Here is a 25,185-nt window from a genome sequence, read left to right as displayed (position 1 = left end):
CTTTTTTCACAGACAAAACTAGAACAATCAGTAACCAGTTCTCAACTCCACAGGACCTCCAATCAACCACATCCACTGCTCTAACTCCCATCTTCTCCTTCTGTCCCCTCTCCGAGGCAGAAGTATCAAAACTTCTCCTCTCCAGCCATCCTACAACATGTCCTCTCGACCCAATCCCCTCACACATTCTCCAAACAATCTCTCCCACACTCGTACCGGCACTCACACACATTATCAACACATCTCTCCTCACAGGCATCTTCCCCACAGCATTCAAGCAGGCTCAGGTAATTCCGCTGATCAAAAAAACCTACATTAAACGCTTCTCTTTTAGATAACTACAGACCTGTCTCTCTCCTTCCATTCGTAGGGAAAACACTCGAACGAGTTGTCTTCAACCAGCTCTCGCGGTTTCTTTCACAGTGCAACAAACTAGATGCTAAACAGTCAGGTTTCAGGAGTGGCCATTCAACAGAGACTGTGCTACTCTCAGTCACTGAAGCCCTGCGAACTGCAAAGGCTGATTCCAAATCGTCAGTCCTCATCCGGCTGGATCTTTCTGCTGCTTTTGACACTGTCAATCATCAGATTCTCCTGTCTACCCTCTCATCACTGGGCATCACTGGAATTCCACTTCGCTGGTTTGAATCCTATCTCACCGGTAGATCCTTCAGGGTGGCCTGGGGAGGGGAGGTATCCAAACCACATCAACTGGTCACTGGAGTTCCTCAGGGATCAGTTCTTGGACCCTTCCTCTTCTCCACATACACTATATCGCTGGGTCCCATCATACATGCACATGGCTTCTCCTATCACTGCTATGCCCATGACACACATCTCTATCTCTCTTTTCAACCAGATGACCCAACGGTAGCTGCACGGATCTCAGGCTGCCTGGCGGACATCTCGGCATGGATGAAGGAACATCACCTACAGCTCAACCTGGCAAAGACGGAACTTCTGGTCTTCCCTGCCACTCCGACTCTACAGCATGACTTCACGATTCAGTTAGGTTCATCAATGATTACCCCATCAACTTCGGTCAGAAATCTTGGTGTAATCTTTGATGACCAGCTGACCTTCAAAGTGCACATTGCAAAGACTGCTCGATCCTGCAGGCTTGCACTACACAACATCAGAAAGATCAGGCCCTTTCTGACAGAGCATGCTGCGCAACTTCTTGTCCAGGCCCTTGTTGTTTCTAGACTTGACTACTGCAATGCTCTTCTGGCTGGTCTGCCATCAAACACAATCAATCCTCTACAAATGATTCAGAATGCAGCGCCATGACTGATCTTAAACGAGCCCAAAAGAGCGCATGTTACACCTCTCTTCATCTCCTTGCACTGGCTACCAGTGGCAGCTCGCATCCAGTTCAACTCTTTCCCTCTATCTTTCTCTCCCTCCCTGAAGGTCTAAGCCTCAAGCATCGACGACAGATCGCTGTTTTTCGATGGAAAGCTTATAAGGAATGTATTTGCTACATTTGTGTAAGCAGTACACATCAAAACATGCAGAATAAAAAAGCAGTACATGCCATTATCATTGTAGTAACGAGTCACAAATGCGTCCACTGCTAAAATCCCAATTTAGTTAGAGAGGTAAGGGTCCACAGAACAACATCCCAGCGAGGACTTTTAGTCCAGCGAAACAATAACGTTGTAATAAGGATGACTATTCTTTTGTTTACATTTAATTTCTTCGGGAGAGTTATTGTTCGCGTCCGTTATGGAATAAATTACGCTCAAAAACAGCGTCTTGGTGGTAAAAAAAACAACACGGTATTGTAGCATACAGTTTTACAAACAGAATGAGACCGTCCACGGAAAAAAGTCTCAGAAAAGCAGAATATAGTTTATTTGAATTTGGCACTCTCTCCTGAGTGACGCACGCTGTGACGCAGCTGTCATCATAGCGATCTGCTTTTTCCATAAAAAACTTTTTTTCTTCAACATTTTTTATATGTGTGTGTGGGAAATGTGGCCGTATCTGCATGATTATCATATGTATGGACGCACATCAGCGTGTTTATTAACGACTCTATGACGGCTATCATTGTAATTCAATGATCAGCTATTATTGATTATATGGCCCATCTGTATGATTATCATCTGTATGGACGCACATCAGCGTGTGATTACTGACTGTATGACTATGTCTGCCAATATCAGTTTATGTCTGGTAATCAGAATAAATACTTCAGTATGCATACTATATACAAAGCATTTTATTTCTATTTTTTTCCTTTTTTATTACTAAATTATTTTTGTTTTTTTAGTGCTCAAATAAATCACTTATATGATGTCTAAAATTCTGTTTATTATTCTATAATTGAAAAACTATGCAGGAATATGTATAATGACTAAAATAGTTTGTATAATTCTGCAATTCATTTGCTGGTTATTTTTCTTCAAACAGGGGGGCTGGGGGGACTATAAATATTTTCAGAAAAAATATTGCAGGAATCTCATTTGTCATGGTATCGTCTTCAAATTTGAAATATAAACTCATGAGACATGTGGCTTTCAATCCATTACTTTTCTGGATTGCTCCAGGACTTATTTCATGTATTTGCATATGAAATAAAAAAAACATTCAGTGTGTAAAAACATTTTTCAAGGCACGTCAGTGTCTATAACATTTTTATCTTTTTGAGCATTATCAACTCTGGATGATGGATAGTAAAGCCTAGAGTGTCTTCTTTCCAAAGATACCTAATTTGTTTGTGTAGCACACTGTCACGGTTCAGGGTGCCTTCTCGGCTCCTCGTGCTGTCTGTGTTGTCCTGTCAGCTCGTGGTCTGGGCAATCAGCGCTGATCGTGCAGCGGGAGGGCACGGATCACGAGCTGACTCTCCCCGACCTGTCGCTCATTCCCCCACTCCCATATATGTGCCTGTTTTTCCGTTTCTCGTTGTGAGTAGATTATTTTGTCCGTACTCGTGTTATGTGTTTTTTGAGAATCTCACTTCTCGTTTCTCTGACCCTCTATTCCCTTGTGCTACAGGACTCGTAGCACGGAGATCCAGCAGCTTGTGTGGTCCACAGACGCTGCCGGCCAGCTCTGGAATCTCCGCTTCCTTGAGCCGCTTATATATTGTTTATGTTATTTTGTGTTTTGGTGGCAAAATAAAAGTTTGCACCCTCTCAACTCTGCACCTGAGTCCTTCCTCACTCACGCCGTGACAGAATCTACTCACCACGTTATGGATTCAGCAGAGGAGACGGAGTTGCACCTAGCCCTCTCGCAGCAGGGTATTCTACTGGGTCAGCAGCAGGTAGAGCTGGAGGCTTCTCGTCACGCCTATGCGGAGGTTTCGCTCCAACTTAGCCAGCTGGGGGAACGGCTGGACCAGCTACAAGTCAGCTCTTCGGCTGCTCGGGCTGTTGCACCCGCTCCTGGCCTGGAGGGAGCAGTTCCTCGCTACGCGGAGCCGAGGCTTAATGCGCCCGCTCCGTACTCGGGTGAGCCCAATTCATGCCGGTCATTTTTGTCCCAACGCTCGTCTTCGCTCTCCAACCATCCTGTTTTCCCACGGAGCTTTCCAGGATAGTGTATATCATTACGCTCTTGGTGGGTCAAGCGAGGGAGTGGGGGACGGCCATGTGGGATAGCGAGCATGCCTGCTGTCAGTCATTGGAGGCGTTCTTGGAGGAGCTATGCAAGGTGTTCGATCGCTCGCTCGGGGATTTGAGATGGCACGCGCCTTGTCACTGCTTCAGCAAGGCGAGCAGTCCGTGTCCGGTTACTCCATTGAATTCCGTACGCTCGCCGCCTCCTGTGGCTGGAACGAGAAGGCACTCTGGGATCACTTCCTCCACGGCTTGGCAGAGCACGTAAAGGATGAGATTTATTCCCTTGAGGTGCCTGCTGGCTTGGATGGGTTGATCGACCTCACCAATCGAGTCGACGACCAGATCGCGCTCCGTTCCCGGCACCAAAGAGGGGGATTTCCCCGCGAGCGCGTCACGGGCGCTGAGTCGACAACAGCTGGTGACACGCTGTCTCAACGCCTCGTCCTCCCGGAGGAGGAGCCTATGCAGGTCAGAGGAGCACGGTTGACTGTGGGGGAGCGACACTATCGCTTGGTCAATCAGCTGTGTCTCTACTGCGGGGAGGCGGGTCATGTGGCAGCTGCGTGCCCTTTAGCGGGGCGACGCTCATCACGCAGGGGAGAGCATAGGGTGAGCGTGACTGCCACTCGACTGCCATCTGGTGGTCGTTTAGAGTTTCAGGTTTCGTTACGGTTCGGGGGAGCTGTTTCCCAGATTTCTGCCTTAATCGACTGGAGTGGAGGGCTATTTCATGGATTCTGGATTGGCCACACGCCTGGGGATTTCGGCTGTTACCCTGGCCGAACCCATTTCTGCCAGAACTCTTTGTGGCACACTACTGACTAATATTACACATGTCACTAAGTTTGTCACGTTAACAATATCTGGTTATCATGCGGAGGAGATCTGTTTCCTTCTTATTCACTCGCCCACCGCTCCAGTGGTGTTGGGTCACACCTGGTTGGTCAAACATAACCCCCATATTGATTGGGCTCGCAGTTCTGTTTTGGCTTGGAGCCCTTTCTGTTTAGCTCAATGTTTGGGTGCTGCATTTTCCCCGGTCATGTCTTGTTCTGTGTTGCAGGAGGAGCCGGTGAGCCTGGCGGATGTACCGGAGGCTTACCATGACTTGAGAGCGGTGTTCAGTAAGTCCCGAGCTTCATATCTGCCTCCGCACCACCCGTACGACTGTGCAATTGACCTGTTGCCAGGCACTTCACCACCTAAGGGGCGCCTTTACTCTCTGTCCAGACCAGAGAGGGACGCCATGGAGAGATATATACACGATTCTCTGGTAGCAGGCATTATCCGTCCCTCTTCCTCTCCAGCTGGGGCGGGGGTTCTTCTTCATGGAGAAGAAGGATGGTTTGCTGCGCCCCTGTATAGACTATCGGGGGTTGAATGACATCACGGTAAAGAATCGTTATCATTTGCCGTTGATGTCGTCGGCCTTCGAACTCTTGCAGGGGTCAACCATCTTTACGAAGTTGGACCTCCGCAGTGCTTATCACTTGGTTCGGATTAGGGAGGGGGACGAATGGAAGACCGCCTTTAACAACCATTCTGGGCATTTTGAATACCTGGTTATGCCGTTTGGCCTTTCTAATTCCCCAGCGGTCTTCCAGGCACTCGTCAACGACGTGCTCAGAGACATGGTCGATCGGTTTGTTTTTGTTTACATCGACGACATCCTGATCTTCTCCCAGAACAAGCGCAATCATGTCCATCACGTCAGGCGAGTGCTCCAGCGGCTGCTGGAGAATCGTTTATTCGCCAAGGTGGAGAAGTGTGAGTTTCACGCACGGTCGGTTCCGTTCCTGGGGTTTATTCTCTCGCCTGAAGGTATCCGAATGGATCTTGCCAAGGTAAAAACTGTTGCTGATTGGCCCACCCCAGACAGCCGTAGAGCGGTCCAGCATTTTCTGGGGTTTGCCAATTTTTACAGGTGGTTCATTCGGAACTTTAGTCAGGTCGCCCTTCCTTTGACGGATCTCACCTCCACTAAGAAACGATTCTGTTGGTCGTTGCAAGCCCAAACTGCTTTTGAGAGCTTGAAGAGTCGGTTTATTTCGGCTCCCATCTTAACGACACCCGACCCGTCTCGGCAGTTCATGGTGGAGGTGGATGCGTCCGAGGTGGGGGTTTGGGCAGTTTTGTCTCAGAGATCATCTTCAGACGAGAAAATACATCCCTGCGCCTTTTTTTCTCATCGTTTAACCCCCACGGAACGGAACTACGACATCGGGAATAGGGAGTTACTAGCTGTCAAGCTGGCGCTGGAGGAGTGGCGTCACTGGTTAGAGGGTGCGGGGTTTCCATTTATCGTTTGGACTGACCATAAAAATCTGGAGTATATCCGGAGAATAAATAGAGAATAAATTCCAGGCAGGCTCGCTGGGCATTGTTTTTTGGACGTTTCAGGTTTACCATTTCGTATCGCCCAGGATCTAAGAATGGTAAACCTGACGCGCTGTCACAGATCTTTGAGGCTAAGGCTAGTCCCTCCCCCCCTGTGGCTATTCTGCATCCCGAACGGTTTGTGGCGGCGGTCACCTGGATGGTGGAGTCCAAGGTCCGTGCTGCGCTACGCGACACCACTGTTCCCGCGGGATGCCCAGAGAGCCTGTTCGTGCCCGAGTCAGTCCGAACGGCCTCTAGCCTTGCGTGCCACCCTGGAGCGACTCGTACGCATAGGTTACTCAAGCAGCATTTTTGGTGGCCGTCCGCGGCGCGGGATACTCGACGGTTCGTGTCGGCCTGTCCGATTTGCGCTGTGGGTAAGGGCTCCAATCGACCCCCAGTAGGGCTACTCCAGCCGCTGTCTGTCCCTTCGCGACCCTGGTCATACATAGCGATGGACTTTGTTACTGGCTTGCCCCCTTCTAATGGTGAGACGGTAGTCCTCACTGTGGTGGACAGGTTCTCAAAGGCGGCCTACTTTATTCCCCTCCCCAAATTACCCTCAGCGAGGGAGATGGCGACTATTGTCTTGGATCACGTGTTCCGTATTCATGGACGTGGTTTCTGACAGGGGTCCCCAGTTTGTGTCTAAATTTTGGACAGAGTTCTGTCGACAGCTGGGGGCGACTGCAAGCCTATCCTCCGGATATCACCCGCAGGCTAATGGTCAGGCTGAGCGTGCCAACCAGGACTTGGAGAGTGTGCTGCGCTGTGTGGCGTCTGCCGAACCATCATCTTGGAGTTCCAGGTTAACCATGGTCGAGTATGCGCATAATAGGGATGTAACGATTACCGGTTTGACGATAAATCATGATAAAATTCCCCACGGTTAGTATTACCGTTTCATATTTTAATTACTATTAAAACCGTATTTGATTACCGCGATCTGAACAACTCATGATAAATAAATACTGTCCGGCATAAAGCAGAGTGTAACAGTGTCACGTTCGCACAGCAGCAGAGTAGTTTCGTTCTGAGTGAAAACAGGGCGGAAAAGCTGGGAGGTTTTAAAAGAGTGCTGAGGGAATTATACAAATGAATATATCAGTGAATTAATTATATGAATGTAACTCTGAAGGATCTGACTGTCTTCAGAAACAATTCGATGGCATTTTGTTTTCATCTCAGCTCCATGTAATACCTAAAGGAAGTGTTCTTAAACACAATACTGCTTTGTTCACGGAGTTCACGGGAATCAGCTGTAATTCAGCTTTTCTATATAAAGCGCCACCTGCTGTCAGAGAGTGGATTTACAGACACTTATTTACATTCAGCCTGAGTGCAGTTTCTGTCTGGCCAAAAAACGGACCAAATTTGCATGCCCTGCTGTAAATTTTAACCGGTTGATGAAAAACAAGCTTATGTGGATTCTACACACTTAAACAATTCAGATAAGCTATATAGAATTATTTATGGAGCAGATAAGTGGATGGAGAGTTGGACTTGTAACCTGAAGGTCGTGGGTTCGAGTCTCAGGTCTGGCAGGGATTGTAGGTGGGGGGGAGTGAATAACCAACACCCTCTCCACCCTCAATACCACGACTGAGGTGAGACCCTTGAGCAAGGCACTGAACCCCCAACTGCTCCCCGGGTGCCGCAGCATTAGCTGCCCACTGCTCCGGGTGTGTGTTCACTACTGTGTGTACACTTGGATGGGTTAAATGCAGAGCACAAATTCAGAGTATGGGTCACCATACTTGGCCACACACCACTTCCCCTCTCCCCTTCCCCTTATTAATCAATTATCATTTTGACTTAACTCTTTTCTTTAAAGGCTGAAATGTGAGGTTTACCTTTTATATGAAACTTTTTCAAAGCTTTATTTGAACATTTACATGATTTATTTGAACATGCTATTAAACTGGTGTCAGTCAAGTTGTCATTTCAAATCCAGACCTCATTGGTAATGTTATTGTTTTAGTGATTATGCAAACAAAAAGTCATTTTATTTGCTGTTTGTTGATTTAAGTATAAAACTTGAAGTGATTTATGTACTTTTTGAACATCTCCAGCACATTTTAACAATACCGTGATAATACTGATAACCGTGATAATTTTGGTCACTATAATCGTGATGAGAAATTTTCATACCGTTACATCCCTAGCGCATAACTCCCTCCCTGTGTCGTCTATGGGTTTATCTCCCTTCCAGTGCTGTTTAGGCTACCAGACACCATTATTCCCCTCTCAAGAATCCGATGCCGTTGTTCCTTCCGCGCACGCGTTTATTCCAGAGAAGCCCTCACTCGGACTGGCGAGAGGAACAAGGCGTCGGCGGACCGTCACCGTGTGTGGTCAGAAGGTCTGGTTGTCTTCTAAGGAGATCAACTTCAGACTTCCCTCGCGTAAACTGGGACCCAAATTTGTTGGACCGTTTATGATTTCTAAAGTGCTCAGTCCGGTGACGGTGCGGCTCAAATTAACCCCACAGTTTAAAAATATCCACCCGGTTTTCCATGTGTCTAAGATTAAGCCCGTCCTTCGCTCCCCCCTCCAGCCCCTGATCTCCGCCCCTCTGCCTCCTAGACTCATCGAGGGGTTACCAGCCTATACGGTACAGCGGCTCATTGATGTGAGGCGTAGGGGTAGAGGTTACCAATACCTGGTAGACTTGGGAGGGTTATGGTCCGGAGGAGAGATGTTGGATTCCGGCTCGTGACGTGCTGGACCGCGCTCTCATTGCTCTCAGTTTTGACCAGGAGGCGTCCCTGAGGTGGGGGGTACTGTCACGGTTCAGGGTGCCTTCTCGGCTCCTCGTGCTGTCTGTGTTGTCCTGTCATGTGCGGCAGCTCGTGGTCTGGGCAATCAGCGCTGATCGTGCAGCGGGAGGGCACGGATCACAAGCTGACTCTCCCCACCTGTCGCTCATTCCCCCACTCCCATATATGTCCATGTTTTTCCGTTTCTCGTTGTGAGTAGATTATTTTGGCCGCACTCGTGTTATGTGTTTTTTGAGAATCTCACTTCTCGTTTCTCTGACCCTCTATTCCCTTGTGCTACAAGACTCTTGGCACGGAGATCCAGCAGCTTGTGTTGTCCGCAGACGCTGCCGGCCAGCTCTGGAATCTCTGCTTCCTTGAGCCACTTATATATTGTTTATGTTATTTTGTGTTTTGGTGGCAAAATAAAAGTTTGCACCTTCTCAACTCTGCACCTGAGTCCTTCCTCACTCACTCCGTGACACACACTTTGTCAGGAACTGTTACCATTTTAATTTAGGTAGGTTATTTTCACCTGTGAGGCCCAAAATGGGGGGTGATGGGTAACAGGTTAACCTGTTAACCTTCGCCCCCATTGTGGGCCTCATAGGTGAAAATAACCTACCTAAATTAAAATGGTAACAGTTCGTGACAAAGTATGCTACACACACAAATTAGGTATCTTTGGAAAGAAGACACTCTCGGCTTTACTATCCATCATCCAGAGTTGATAATGCTCAAAAAGATAAAAAGTTATACACACTGACATGCCTTGAAAAATATTTTTCCACACTGAATGTTTTTTTATTTCATATACAAATACATGAAATAAGTCCTGGAGCAATCCAGAAAAGTAATGGGTTGAAAGCCATGTGTCTCATGAGTTTATATTTCAAATTTGAAGAAGATACCATGAAAAATTAGATTCCTGCAATATTTTTTCTGAAACTATTTATAGTCCTCCCACCCCCCTGTTTGAGGAAAAATAACCACCAAATGGATTGCAGAATTATACAAGCTATTTTAGTCATTATACATGTTCCTGCGTAGTTTTTCAATTATAAAATAATAGACAGATTTATTTGAGCACTAAAAAATACAAAAATAATTATTTGAGTAATAAAAAAGGAAAAAAAATAGAAAAAGAATGCTTTGTATATAGTATGTATACTGAAGTATTCTGATTGCCAGACATGAAGTGATATTGGCAGACATGTTCATACAGTCAGTAATCACATGCTGATGTGCTTCCATTCAGATGATAATCATACAGATGGGCCATATAATCAATAATAGCTGATCAATGAATCACAATGATAGCCGTCATAGAGTCGGTAATAAACACGCTGATGTCCGTCCATACAGATTATAATCATGCAGATACGGCCACATTCCCCACACAATACACACACACACATATAAAAAATGTAGAAGAAAAAAAAAACGTTTTTTATGGATAAAGCAGATCGCTAAGTTACGCCCCGCTCAGATGACAGCGTCATAGCCCGCGTCATGGCTGACTGGAGGGAGCGCCAAATTCAAATAATCTATATTCCGCTTTTCTGAGACTTTTTTTTCCGTGGATGATCTCATTCTGTTTGTAAAACTGTATGCTACAGCACCGTGTTGTTTTTTTACTACCAAGACGCTGTTTTTGAGTGTAATTTACTCCATAACGGACGCGAACAGTAACTCCCGAAGAAATGAAACGTAAACAAAGGAATATTCATCCTTATTACAACGTTATTGTTTCGTTGGACTAAAAGTGCTCGCTGGGATGTTGTTCTGTGGACCCTTACCTCTCTAACTAAACTGGGATTTCAGCAGTGGACGCGTTTGTGGCTCGTTATTACAATGATAAAGGTACGTACTGCTTTTTTACTCTGCGTGTTTGGATGTGTACTGCTTACACAAATGTAGCAAATACATTCCTTATAAGCTTTCCATCGAAAAACAGCGATCTGTCGTCGATGCTTGAGGCTTAGACCCTCAGAATGATATATAGTTTGTCAAGATTAACTTTGTCCCGTTTCATTTATTCTATTAGAAAACAATGACACATGCAAACAAAGAGCGTTCAGTGCGACCATACGCCCACAACATCATCCACGAACGCATCTTCAGCGTGTTGGATGCCCAGACACTGAAGACAACGATTGTGTCCGTCATCCGCGGACTGGCAACGACCGCAACCAAAAGAACACGGACGGACCGGCATCTTTAAAAAGACACAAACCGTCCGCGATTTGCTCTTTTAGAATTTGCTCTTTCAGTTGAAGTGCCCAGGGGAATTCCTGCTGGAGGGACACCGCTGACTGCACCGTAACGCCAATAGGGAACAAAATAAAGAGGTGGAAAGGCTTTGTGGAGATCAGCAATCTTCTCATCCACTCGGCTCCGATGCAAAAATCTGATGAGTGGATGCACCTGTCGCCTATTTATACCCGTATGCACGGGGAGTGGCTCAGGTATGCAAAATCCACTAGCCAATATTCATTGGCTTTTTCTCTTAATATCAGAGGTGATTGAGGCTCCCAAGTGAATCACGACATAACTCGTTCTGAACGACAGATAGGGAACTAGAAACTAGGACTAGAAATGTGGAATGGCTCCATAGTGTAGCTATCGCTAGAAGAGTGATAAAACAATACTCGGTGATCTGAAAGAGGAAGTCCAAGGCTTATAAAGAGTGTCTGATTGGATTCAGCTGTGTATGTGTAATCAGTACATTCAGCTGTGTGTGTGTGTAATCAGTGCAATGGATGATGGGAAATGTAGTCCATGGTTTAGTGTAAAAGTCTGTGTAGTGTGAGAGTCCATGTGGTGAGCTGGTGACCTCTGGTAGTGAGTGAATGGATGTTCATAGACCGGATTCGTGACACTCATGAATATTCATAAGAACAGTTTTTACAGGAGCCATGAGTAAGACAAGCTGTTGTGGTATTAAGCTTTATGCCATAAAACCAAGATACAGGACAAGAGCTACAGTATATTTCCATGTTTGTGGAGCACCATTCACTGAAGAACGCCTTGCTTTGTGTGCATTGAAAAAGTTTTCTTTTGTGTGTGTATACAGTATATATAGAGTAAATATAAAGAAAAAGATGTGGGTTTCCAAGGATAAGATTAACATTTATAAAAACAATCTAGCATTTTTATTGAAAGCATCTATATACATACACAACTTAATATAATAATGACTTTCAAGCATTGGTTTTATTTAAAAAAATACCCTGTTTTTCCTATTTATTTACACCAAAGTTTAACAATCTTTTGTCTTATTTCTTTGGTTTGTAAACCATATACTAAGGGATTTAGTCCTGGTGGTATAATGTGGAACATTATACTAGCTAGTTTCCTGCTTTCAGAGTATTCTGGAAAACGATGGAGGATAATAAAGGTGACGCCAGAAACAAGCATGATTAAATAAACAGCTAAATGAGTGGTGCATGTTTTTATAGCTTTGCTGTTCAGTGCCTTGTTTTTCCTAGTTATGCATGTACTAGCAATTCTGACATATGTTATAAATATATAAAATACTGATAGGGAGGCTACAATAACAGTATAAACCACTCCAAACACATTATTAATGACAACATTTTCACATGACAGTTTAAATAGTGAGGCATTGTCACAGAAAGGATTTTCTATTTTAAATCTGCAGTGAGACAGACGAAGAGTCAGACCTATCATAATTGACACCACAAGTACTGCCAGCCCCCAGGCTGATGCTGATAGTTTAATTACCGTTTTATTGGTCATTATAGCTGTGTATCGCAGTGGATTGCATATAGCCACATATCTGTCAAAGGCCATTATCATCAGCACATAGTGACATGCTGCTGTAAATATGTGCACAAAATAAGCCTGAATAACACACTCCACATATGTGATATAGCGCTCAGAGGTTTCCCTTAAAATGTCCTTGAGTAAGCGTGGCAAAATGACAGTGGTCCCTATTATATCATTCAGTGGCAAGTTACAATATAGAAAATGCATTGGTTCATGCAGATTCTTCTCTGTTGAGATCAGAAATATAAGTCCAATGTTTGATACCATTGCAAAGACATAAACGAAGAGAAGCAGCGTGAAGGCAAAATAGGAGGACTGATGTGCAACGTTGAGTCCTTCCAGTAGAAGAATGTTTTGTCTGAATGTCATGTTGTCCATTGGCTGCCTTTATAAAACTTAAGAACAAAGTTACAAAAAAAGACCCATTTTCAGTATAGATAAACAATTGCATTGTGTATAATGCATATTACAAAACAATTATATTTTGTGTAAATATAGAGCATATTTTACAAAGTACATTATTTTCTATCATTACATGGAAGCTATAATATTATATAAATATAATAACAGTTCATAGTAAGAAATGTGTTGCTTAAGTATTTGTTAACGGCAATGTAATAATTTTAGATACATTGACAAAACTGCTTAATGTAAAAAAAAAAAAAAAAGCAGTAGGTTTGTAATCATAAATACCATATAACTTTATAAATAAATAAATAAAGTTGAATCTTGCCTCAGTCTGAGACCCTTCCTAAAATGATTAGGTCAAACAGTATGATTTGTTGCACTCTGCATACAGTTAAATGACTCTTACCTTTTAATGTGTGGTTTATATTTGTTTCTGTAACCTTGCCATCCCAACAGGGAAAACTTCTCACAGCATCTGTTGCCATGAACAAGGCTGTTGATTCTATGTTTGAGGTGACAAGTAAAGCTACAACCTGCCAGTGCTATTGAACGTAATATGACCATTTGATTCTGTATATTTGTTTTTCCATAGTGAAGTGTTTATAGTAGTGTGTCCAGTCACAAACCTAATCAAACGATTAATTTGCGTAAAAAAAAATTTACGTGTTAAAATGTTTTGATTAATCACATGCGTTAACATTGACAGCCCTAATATATATATATAATATCATATTTAGCTGTTAACCTGTTAGCCAGCACCCCCCATTTTGGGCCTCACAGGTGAAAATTACCTACCTAAATTAAAATGCTAACAGTTCCTGACAACAGTGTGCTACACACACAATTTAGGTATCTTTGGAAAGACGACATCCATTTACTATCCATCATCCAGAGTTGATAATACTCAAAGAGATAAAAAGTTATAGACACTGACGTGCCTTGAAAAATGTTTTTCCACACTGAATGTTTTTTTTATTTCATATGCAAATACATGAAATAAGTCCTGGAGCAATCCAGAAAAGTAATGGGTTGAAAGTCACGTGTCTCATGAGTTTATATTTCAAATTTGAAGAAGATACCATGAAAAATTTGATTCCTGCAATAATTTGTCTGAGAATATTTCTAATATTTCTAGTTTGAGGAAAAACAACCATTAAATGTATTGTCGAATTATACAAACTATTTTAGTCATTATAAATACTCCTGCATAGTTTTTCAATTATAAAATAATAGACAGAATTTTAGACACCGTATACAGGTAAGTGATTTATTTGAGCACTAAAAAATACAAAAATAATTATCTGAATAATAAAAAAGAAAAAAAAAAAAAAGAAAAAAAATTGCTTTGTATGTAGTACATTCTCAAGTGTATGTACTCTGATTGCCAGATATAAACTGATATTGCCACACATGGTCATACAGTCGGTAAAAACACTGTGTTGTTTTTTTACCACCAAGACACTGTTTTTGAGCGTAATTTATTCCATAACGGACACAAACACTAAGTCTCCTAAAGAAATTAAATGTAAACAAAGGAATAACCATCCATATTACAACGTTATTGTTTCGTTGAAGTAATAGTGCTCTATGGGATGTTGTTCTGTGGACCCTTGCCTTTCTAACTAAACTGAGATTTCAGCAGTGGACACGTTTGTGACTCGTTATTACAATGATAATGGTACATACTGCTTTTTTATTATGCTTGTTTTGATGTGTACTGCTTACACAAATGTAGCAAATACATTCCTTATAAGCTTTCCATCGAAAAACAGAGATATATTATCGATGCTTGAGGCTTAGACCTTAAGAATGATATACAGTTTGTCAAGATTAACTTTGTCCCATTTTATTTAATCTATTGTAAACAATGACACGTGCAAACAAAGAGCATTCGGTGCACTGGCGTCCTGGTGCAGGTTAACAGGTTTTAAAGGGCTCTATGTAGAATCGAGAACTGCGACACTGGTGGCTGTTAAAGAGGTGGTCGATTGTGATTTCACATTTTGACATTAATAAGTGTGTAATGTTACTTTTTGAGCATAAAGATTGTGACATAGGCCTAAGTCCTCATTCTTTACACAACACCTAAGCACGTCACTGAGGTGAGGGTCTTGACATTTCTGGATGTGTACTAGGCGGTTTAGCGAATCACAACACACTGGGCCAGCTAACCAATCTGAGCCTATTGCGTATTTCTGATGGAGGGGCTTCATAAAACTTGGGGTGGGGGAAAAAAATAAATTCACCTAACTATCACAATTCTTTTTAAAGCGATTTAAAAATAGATTGGTTTATCCCAGAATCGATTTATATTTAATTATTTTACTTTTCCTAAGAGGTGGTGGGGAGAAGTTACCGCTTTTATTCCAACAGAGGGCGAAATGTATAGGTGTTGTTGAGCTCGAGAGTGCAGTTCACCATCACTCGGTTACAGAAACAAAACAAACGTCTGGGTTACTTATGTAACCTCAGTTCCACGAGGGAACGAGACTCTGCGTCAAACGACGCTTTGGGGAACGCCTACAGCGTAACCGGCTCTGAATACCAATCAAATCTGTCCAGAAATGGGAAGGGACGTCACGGGCGAGGTGATGTAATGACCAGCTGGTATAAAAGCACGTGCGGTGAAACCGGCATCAGCTTCTAGAATGAAGCAAGCGCTGGCAGGGATGCCAGAAGTGTGGCCCCATGACGCAGCGTCTCGTTCCCTCGAGGAACTGAGGTTACATAAGTAACCCAGACGTTCCTCTTCAGGAATTCGAGCTGCGTCAAACGACGCTTTGGGGAACGAGATACCAACGGCTCCAGACTTCCGCACCCCTGCCCTGTGTGTCCAAAAGAGGCGCACAGCTAGGACAAGAGAACGGAAGAACCTGGAGTGGCTCGCATGTCCAGGCCAAGAATCTGACAAAGGTCAGAGGCGTGGACCAACCCGCAGCGTTGCAGATGTCCTGAATAGGGACACCTGCGAGAAAGGCCTTGGAGGCCGCCACACTCCTAGTGGAATGAGCCCTGACTCCCATCGGCGAGGGGAGGTCAGAAGACTCATAAGCCATGTGAATGGCATCCACAATCCACCGACCGCCTCAGTGCACCACGGAGGAAACATGTAACTAGGGGTTGTGCGCCCACTGTCAATCCACCAAGAGGGGTGTGGTAAGCAGAAATTGCCGCCACATAGACCTTCAAGGTGGAGTGGGCTAACCCTGCGGAGAGTCGAGCCTGCAGGAACTCCAGCACTGTACCTACTGGGCAGTTAACTGGGTCGAGCTGGCGATCTCCACACCATGAAGTGAAGAGTCTCCACTTCAGGGCGTACAGTTTCCTCGTAGAGGGAGCTCTGGACTGGAGAATGGTCTCAACAACCTCGGTTGAGAGACCGGAAGCTATCAGCTGTGCCCCCTCAGGGGCCACACCCACAGCTTCCATAACTCCGGGCAGGGGTGCACAAGGGTGCCTCCTGCCTGTGAGAGGAGATCCCTCCTGACTGGAACCTCCCATGTGGAGCCGTCGAGGAGGAAAATCAAGTCGGAGAACCATACTCGGCCCGGCCAGAACGGGGCTACCAATAGCAGCCGGTGTCCGTCCCGGCGCACTCTCTCCAGAACTCCGGGGAGCAGAGCAATCAGGGGAAAGGCATAAAGACGAAGCCTTGGCCACGTCTGCCACGGCATCCAGCCCCTTGGAGCTGGATGACGTAGAGAGTACCAGAGGGGACATTGCGCAGCCTGAGTAGCGAAGAGGTCCACCTGAGCCTGGCCAAACACTCTCTAGATCTGCTTCACCACCTCGGTGTGAAGCAGTCATTCCCCGGATAACAGCCCCTGCCTCGACAGGGTGTCTGCTCCCCATTGAGATACTTACTCAGATGCTCAGAAGGGAGCAGCATGCTCAAGGTGACTCTCTAAGTTGAGGGGAACAGTGCAAGCTCGACCAACAGGAGAGCCGGAAGGGAGCAGCATGCTCGTAGGTGACCTCATAGTGAGGGGAGCAATGCTAGCTCTACCAAGGCAGAGCTCTGGAGAGCGGAGCACTTAACTCTCTGCATGAGAGGGAACTCAGACGCTCAGAAGGGAGCGGCATGCTCAAAGGTGACCCTCAAAGTTGAGGGGAGCAATGCCAGCTCGACCAACCAGGAGAGCTCGGCCTCATAGCCCACACAAGGCTCTGGTGCGCCAGCCTGTACAGGGAACTGCAGACCTCCTTGGTGGTTGCTATAAGAGACCACCGATGTGTTGTCGGTGTGAACTAACACATGGCAACCTCTTAGGTCTGGGAGAAAGTATTTCAGAGCCTGAAACACGGCCAGCATCTCGAGCCTGTTGAAGTGCCAGGCGAGAAGATGACCCCTCCACCGACCGTGGGCAGGGTGGCCACTCATGACCGCTCCCCAACCGGTGAGGGATGCATCCGTCGCTAGCGTACGCGGCGACAAGGAGCTCCCAACACCAGGCCCTGGGACAAGAACCAAGGTTGTCTCCACCGCCGCGTGACCTTGATCATGCGAAGCGGGTTTCCCCTCTGGGAGAACCCCTTGGTTTTGAGCCACTATTGTAGGGGTCTCATGTACAGCAGGCCAAAAGGTATCCCGTTGGACGCAGCTGCCACCAGACCCAGCAGTATCTGAAACTGCTTGACAGTGAGTGACTGGCCTTCTTTCACCCTCCTGACTTTCGTGAAGATTGACTCGATCCGAGCAGGAGACATACGTGCCTGCACCGTGGTCAAATCCCCACCACCCCCAGATAAGTGGTTCTCTGTAATGGAGAAAGCACACTCTCCTTGGGGTTCAGTCTTAACCCCAACACCTTAAGTGAGCGAGAACAACACCTCAATGTTGAGCCGCCCTCCGCTCTGATAGAGCGAGAATCAACCAAAGGTCGATGTAATTGAGTATGCGGGCGCCCCGCAGCTCGAGTTCATGAAGAGGAAATGTTGCTCAGTGTTTATTCACTAATTCTGCATGCTCTTTTTATTAAAGGGGTCATCGGATGCCCATTTTCCACAAGTTGATCTGATTCTTTATGGTCTTAATGAAAAGTCTATAACATAATATGGTTAAAATTTCTCAATGGTAGTGTAAAACAACACCCTTTTTACCTTGTCAAAAACAGCTCTGCACACAGCAAGCCATTTTGGTGCATGTCCCTTTAAATGCTAATGAGCTCTGCTTACCCCGCCCCTCTCTTCCGTGGGGTGACAAACTCTTTTTGTGAGACTGTTTACTTTAGCTGCATTTACCTGTGGAACTTGCTAACTAGCACATTATTAGGAAAGGCGATTTTCAAAGATTCATAAAAAAAAAACCTTATACTCACTTCTTCTGTAGGTGAGTGTCAGGAAATAGGCTGGATTGAGTTGTGGGGTTCGACAAAAACTTTATTGAATAGAATGAATAGAGACTGCAGATGGCAGGACTGAAGGCGCGAGAGTTCGCTTCAGAGGACAGTTTGGGGCCGAGAAAAGCCTGTGGATACCGAAGCGCACAGGGTATGCAGGAAAACAAACGTGCAGCTACGAGCACTGGAGCCTGAGCGAAACAAGGCAGGACAGGTAAACTACAACAAACTATGGCAGTCAGAACTATGGCATAAACCAAAACAGTCTGACAAAAGACAGAGAAACACAGGAGCTATTAAGGGGACAATAACGAGGTAAACGAGAACCCCGTGAGAGAGAAGATGAGATAACAAGCAAGGAAAAAAGGGGGGCGGAGAACAACCACGTGGACACCACGTGGCGAGCTGTCAAAACAAAGCCACACACACAACACAACACGGACACAGAACAGCAGACACACAGCTGATCAGACCCGACAGGTCAGGCTGTATCACGAATGATTCACACGAATATAGATGCATTTAGATCAGTGGCGGCTGCTGTTCTTTCAAAGAGGGGAAGCTTATTTTCGGCCTACATCATAAAAATTGTCCATTTATTTATACGTAAATTCTGCCCTATGCTCCTCATGTGCAGTTTCCTAGCTGGCTAGTTCATCCCTACGAAGCTAGCCTAGCCTAGTGTATGAATGAATGAACCAACAATCTAAAAAAAAGATATTAAACTTGATGGAGGAAATGTGGGAATTAGGTTAAACTGAAACAAGGAATGTGGTGTATAATTGTATGAAATGTATGATGAAAGTTGGCTAGCAATTTCGCCAAGCAAATACCAAGAAATAGGTTGCAGCAGTTTGTCTTTCGACTACACTTGCAAAATCCGCAATGGGACTGAGCTCGAATAGCTTCAGCGTCAGTGACTTTTTAGTGCAAAATCACTGTCAATCAAAAGGAGATGCAGTCTTTCGACAGACCCTCCAATCATCACGTAGAAGCCTGGTGTCCAGGCCAGCCCACTCCTCCATTCACCCCCAGAGACGCTGAGTGTCCATAGGCGGGACATAATCGCAGCATTTATCCAATGACCGTCTAGTTTCGAAGCACTGAAAAAAACTGTTGAAAGCAGCCCCATTGAAGTCAATGGACGCTAGGCTTCAACAGGGAAATACACTGTAATTCTACGGGAATGTATGAGAAGGAAATTGAGTCAGCCGACCTGCTATATGTAGCTGATTCTGAACGAACGTGTTCTAACGCATTTTTAGTAAATAAAATGTTAGCACAATAGTATATATTTGACCATATCCAAGCCAAAAAAGGTGAGGAAGAGGGGGAGTCGCGGTGGCGTGCGCCAGAGGTTGAAGAGACAAGGCCATCGTCGTATGCCTCTCCCTACGGTTATGTTGGCTAACGTTCAGTCGCTTCGTAACAAAGTGAATGAGCTTCGGGCAAATGTTAAGTTCCTTAAGGAGTATAGCAGTGCATGTCTTCTTGCTTTTACTGAAACTTGGCTTAAGGAACAAGATTCTCTTTCCGATTTGGAAATTGATGGTTTTGGGGAACACTATCGTCTGGACAGAGACTCCGCTGTGACGGGTAAATCACTTGGTGGAGGATTATGTCTTTACGTGAACAAAAACTGGTGTAACACGGTGGTCGTTAGGGAGACCTTGTGTACACCTGACATCGAACTTTTATCTGTTTCCCTACGACCCTATTATTTACCAAGAGAGTTCCCGCAGCTGTTTGTTACACTTGTTTATATTCACCCGAAGGCTAATGTTGATACGGCAACTCGAATTGTTGCAAAAACTGTGCAAAGACTTCAAAGGATGACGCCAGATGCACCGAACTTTGTTATGGGTGATTTTAATCATTGTAAAATGGGGAAGTCCTTGAGTGGTTTTTATCAGTATGTAACCTGTTTTACACGTTATAAGAAATGTCTTGATTTATGTTATGGATCTGTGAAGGAAGCGTATAAATCTTTTTGTAGAGCTCCCTTGGGTATGTCAGATCATAATGTTGTGTACTTGGTTCCGTTATACAAATCGGTCCTTAAGAAAACTAAGCCAGAACGCCGTTTAGTTCCGGTGTGGTCGGAGGAATCTATTAATTCTCTCCAGGACTGTTTTAGCAAAACAAATTGGGATGTGTTTATTTAGATAAACTTACAGAGACTGTGTCAGCTTATGTTATTTTTTGCCAGGACCTTGTTATCCCCAAGAAAGAAATTCGAATTTATCCAAACAATAAACCGTGGGTCACTAAATCTGTAAAAAACATAATTACTCAGAGGAACATTTGTTTTAATCAAGGTGATGTGACCCAGTATAAGGTATTACAAAAACAGGTTAAGAAGGAACTTAAATTGGCAAGGCTTAATTACAAGGATAAAGTGGAGTATATGTTTAGCACTGGAAATTCTCGTTCTGCATGGGAGGGGGTGAAGTCCATGATGGGGATGCATTCCAAGAAATGTAATATTTCTTTCGACGGGAAGCTTGATTTTGATCTTGCCAATGATTTGAATGTTTTTTATAATCGTTTTAATGTTTATGATTTTAGTCAGGAATTGGCAGCTTTTAAAAATGTTTCCCTTGAGCAAAATAGTGTAAATGTTGATAGGGCTACAGTCTTAAAACTTTTCAGGGGTGTTAAAGAGAGGAAAAGTCCAGGCCCTGATGGTATTGGAGGCCGCATTATTAAAAATTGTGCAGAACAATTGGTAGATATTTTTTGTTTAATTTTTAGTATGTCATTGCACCTTAATAGGGTTCCTCGTCTATGGAAAGAATCTATTATTGTACCTGTGCCTAAGAATAATGTACCACAATGTTTAAATGTGTACAGGCCAGTAGCACTTACCTCTCAGATTATGAAAACATTTGAGAGGGTTGTGAAAGATAAGCTTTTGACCATGGTACAGGAAAATTTAGATCCGTTTCAGTTTGCTTATAGGCCCGGCAGGGGTGTTGATGATGCGATAATTACTCTTCTAAACATGATTTTAGCACATCTTGAGGGTGCAAAAACTTTTGTGCGATTAGTTTTTATTGATTTTTCATCTGCTTTTAATTGTATTCAGCCGCATATCTTAGCAGAAAGGTTAAATAGGGTTTATAATATTGATTCTGGGTTGATATGTTGGCTGATGGATTTTTTAACTGTTAGGTCTCAACGTGTGAAAGTAAATGGGATTTTATCTGATCTACTTTTTTCATCGACTGGGTCACCGCAAGGATATCTCACCTCTGTTATTTGTGCTTTATACTAATGAGTGTCAAACGCAATTAGAGAGGCGTCGTATCATTAAGTTTGCGGATGATTCGGTGATTGTCTCCCTTTTAAATGGTGTGGATATTGATCATGGTCCTGTATTGACAGATTTTATTGATTGGTGTAATTTGTCCTTTCTGGACATTAATGTACTTAAAACTAAAGAGATGATTATAGATTTTGGGAAGAATCCTATGGTCACCTCTCCTGTGGTTATTAATGATCATGTTGTTGAGGTTGTACATCAATTTAAATACCTTGGTACTGTAATATATGAAAAGTTGTCCTTTGAGACTCATGTGGATGCTGTGTGTAAGAAAGCCCACCAGCGTATGTTCTATCTGCGAAAGCTTTGTAGCTTTAAAGTGGACTGTACTTTTATGAAGATGTTTTATTCTTGTTGTATTGAATCTGTTATTACTTTCTCATTTGTGTGTTGGTATGGGTCACTTAATGTTAAAAACAGAAACAGACTGCAAGGTATTGTTAAAGTGTGTGGTAAGATTGTTGGTACCACTTTAAATGAGTTGAACGACTTGCATAAGGTCAGGATTTTGAAGAAGGCTGAGTTAATTATGAAAGATCCCAGCCATCCCTTGCAGAATGTTTTCAAGTTGCTTCCTTCTAGTCACAGATATTATATGCCTTTATGTAGGACCAATAGATTTAAAAATTATTTTATGCCAGCTGTCATTGGTTTCCTAAATTATAAATGATCTTATGTATATTATTATTGGAAGTCATTGTTTTTGGTTTTGTTTGTTTTGTTTGGTTTTGTTTGTGTGTTGTGGTGCTTGTCGTTGTTTTCTGCTGGCTGTGTTGCCCTTCGGGGATAATAAATTTGACTAAGACTAAGGCCATCAGGCACATCCTGCCCCGGAGTGCAGCTGCTGCCTCCACCCGGCCGCTGGTGGCAGCGCCTCAGTCTACTCGTCGCAGCAAATGCAGAAGCCTCCAGCAAAGCAGCGCCGTGGAGCCGGTCGCAGGGCAGCCGCCCCACCCGTCCAGGCCCCTGCCAAACCTGGTGGCAAGCAGAAGAGTAAGAGGCCCTGAGACGGAGATGGAGGAGGATGCTCCTCGGGAGATGGTGAACGCACCACTCCCTCCCCCGGAGGAGGGCCGGGCAGAGAATCTTTTGTTTCTTTTTTCCCTGCCACTGGCCTCACGGTCAGTGGTACCCAAAACCTTGACAAAAGAGCAGTTTCCTCTATCTCTCTGTCCCCAGAGGGGACGGGGAGTTGTGGAAGAGCCAGTCTTGATTCACACTCACCCTCCTCTATCGCCAGTGAGCAGCTGTGGGCGGTTCGAGAGTGCGATCAATCGTACTACTCACGCACCCTCTGCCAGAATGCAGGTTGGTGTTGCACACACGCTGACCCCGCTTCGGACCGGCAACGAGATGCCCGAGCGGGGTCCCTGCGTTCTCATTCGCTGCCCCACCGCGGGTATGTCGGTGGTTCTGTTGGTGCCACTTGTGTGGTTTCTGGGAGCCTGGCTAGCGCTTCCCAGTCCATCTTGTTAGCTCCGTCAGACCATCAGACTCGGCTATGCTATTCGGTTTGCCCGGCGTCCTCCCAAGTTCAGGAGCTTCCACTTCAATTCAGTGAAGGCGGTAGATGCTCCTGTCTTGTGTGCAGAGATTGCAGTCCTGGCGAAGGATGCGATAGAGCCGGTCCCTCCAGCCGATATGAGGACGGGGTTCTACAGCCCCTACTTCATTGTACCTGTTGCCCCGTGTCTTCACGAAAGTTGCGGAGGCAGCCCTTGTTCCCATGAGAGTTCGCATTCTCAACTACCTCGACGACTGGCTCATACTGGCTCAGTCTCAGGACCAGTTGTGCGAACACAGGGACTTGGTGCTCTCGCACCTCAGCCAGTTGGGCCTTCGGGTCAACTGTGAAAAGAGCAAACTCTCCCTGACGCAGAGGCTCTCTTTTTTCTGGGTATGGAGTTGGATTCGGTCAATCAGACAGCACGCCTCACAGAAACGTGCTCAGTCGGTGTTGAACTGCCTGAAACGTTCAAGAGCAGGACAGCTGTCCCACTGAAACAATTTCAGAGGCTCCTGGGACATATGGCAGCTGTGGCGGCAGTCACGCCCCTCTTTGGCAGATTCCTCTGAGGAAGGATCTACTGACCTAATGGCACCCGCGTCCAGACCTCTGGAAACTCTAGGTAGTTGACACAATCACTTTGGCGAGAGCGCTGTCTACGAGACATGCTTACGCCTTGAAGTGGAACCTGTTCGTCGAGTAGTGTTCTTCTCACCGAGAAGACCCCCGGAAGTGCCCGATCAGAATCGTGCTGTCCTTTTTGCAGCAGGGGTTGGAGCGAAGGTTGTCTCCCTCCACCCTTAAAGTCTATGTGGCTACGATTGCTGCCAACCACGACCCCGTGGAAGGGAAGTCAGTGGGGAAGCATGACTTGGTGATCAGGATCCTTAGGGGGGCAAGAAGGTTAAATCCTCCACGCCCCCCCTCTATATACCCTCTTGGGACCTGTCTCTAGTGCTCAGAGCACTACAGCAGGGCCCAGTTTCTTTCACTGAAGACACGCATTTTCGGTTGACGATTCTTGCCTAGAGTTTGGGCCGGCCCAGGTAATCCTGAGGCCCCGGCCCAGCTACATGCCCAAGGTTCCCACTACTCCCTTCAGGGACCAGGTGGTGAACCTGCAAGCGCTGCCCTCGGAGGAGGCAGACCCAGCCCTAGCTTTGCTTTGTCCCATCCGAGCATTGAGATGCTACATGGACAGGACGCGAGGGTTCAGGACCTCAGACCAGCTCTTTGTCTGTCACGGAGGTCGGCAGAAGGGGAATGCCGTCTTCAAGCAGAGAATGGCCCACTGGATAGTGGACGCCATCACACTGGCTTATCAAGCACAGGGTGTGCCCTGCCTGTTCAGGTTGAGAGCTCACTCTACTAGAAGTGTTCCATCCTCCTGGGCGCTGGCTTGCGGCACCTGACTGGCAGATATTTGTAGAGCTGCGGGCTGGGTGACCCCTAAAACGTTCGCTAGATTATATAGCCTTCGAGTGGAACCGGTCTCCTCCTGTGTTCTCACCTCAAACGGGTAGAAGCACTGAGAGGCTCCGGTTTTGGGTCGGCTTGCTAAAACTGCGCCAGAGAGTCCGTACTGTAGACCCTGTTGAGCTCCTCCGTCCCCTCGGCAGCCAGACGTCTGGTCTGGCGCCAGGCCCTCACTCGATGAATCCATGAGAACCGGCAGAGGGCTGGGGTCCATATGTAGAGACTTAAGTGGATCTCATATGTGTAAAGTCCACAGTATAGCCTCAGAGCCCATGTTTCCCTGGCAGACATTCTGCCATTATCTGGCTACAATCACTTCTAAGCTTCCATATGCACCTAAACAGTTGTTCATATGTGTAAGTGCTTCTGAACCTCCTTCGGGAAGGGTGGGCTTCCACAGCATTCCGGTTCCAAGTGAATGGGTATGTTTCCCAGTGTTATCCAGTCTTACTGAGTGGGTAGTGCCATACCAACAGTAACTGGGCTTCTTGTGGTAATCCCTGACCTGCGCCAAAAAGTAGGGGCGCAGGAGGCTTCCACAGGACACTGGAAGGGTCGGTATCCGTGGCCCTTTGGTAGGAATCCCAATTCGTCGTCATCTGACATGACTCGGAGTGACCGACTG

At 45.4% G+C, this 25,185-nt stretch overlaps 2 protein-coding genes across 2 annotated transcripts in view; one reads left to right on the top strand and one right to left on the bottom strand.

Moving 5' to 3' along the window:
• LOC306855579 (olfactory receptor 52N2-like) overlaps positions 1–25,185 on the top strand; it is a gene marked incomplete at both ends in the record, with an annotated part of 132,119 nt that overhangs the window by 81,474 nt on the left and 25,460 nt on the right. The window lies entirely within an intron of this gene.
• LOC306856116 (olfactory receptor 8G17-like) lies at positions 11,960–12,883 on the bottom strand (the record flags this gene model as incomplete). Its single annotated transcript, XM_079395142.1, has 1 exon — positions 11,960–12,883. The coding sequence occupies one exon, from the start codon at positions 12,881–12,883 to the stop codon at positions 11,960–11,962; it is 924 nt and encodes a 307-aa protein (XP_079251268.1).

The sequence above is a fragment of the Barbus barbus genome, assembly GCF_936440315.1.
Source record: "Barbus barbus genome assembly, chromosome: 36".
In the NCBI taxonomy this organism is placed as follows: Eukaryota; Metazoa; Chordata; class Actinopteri; order Cypriniformes; family Cyprinidae; genus Barbus; species Barbus barbus.
Note: the sequence above shows the minus strand (reverse complement) of the source record. Positions and strands in the feature narration are given on the sequence as shown.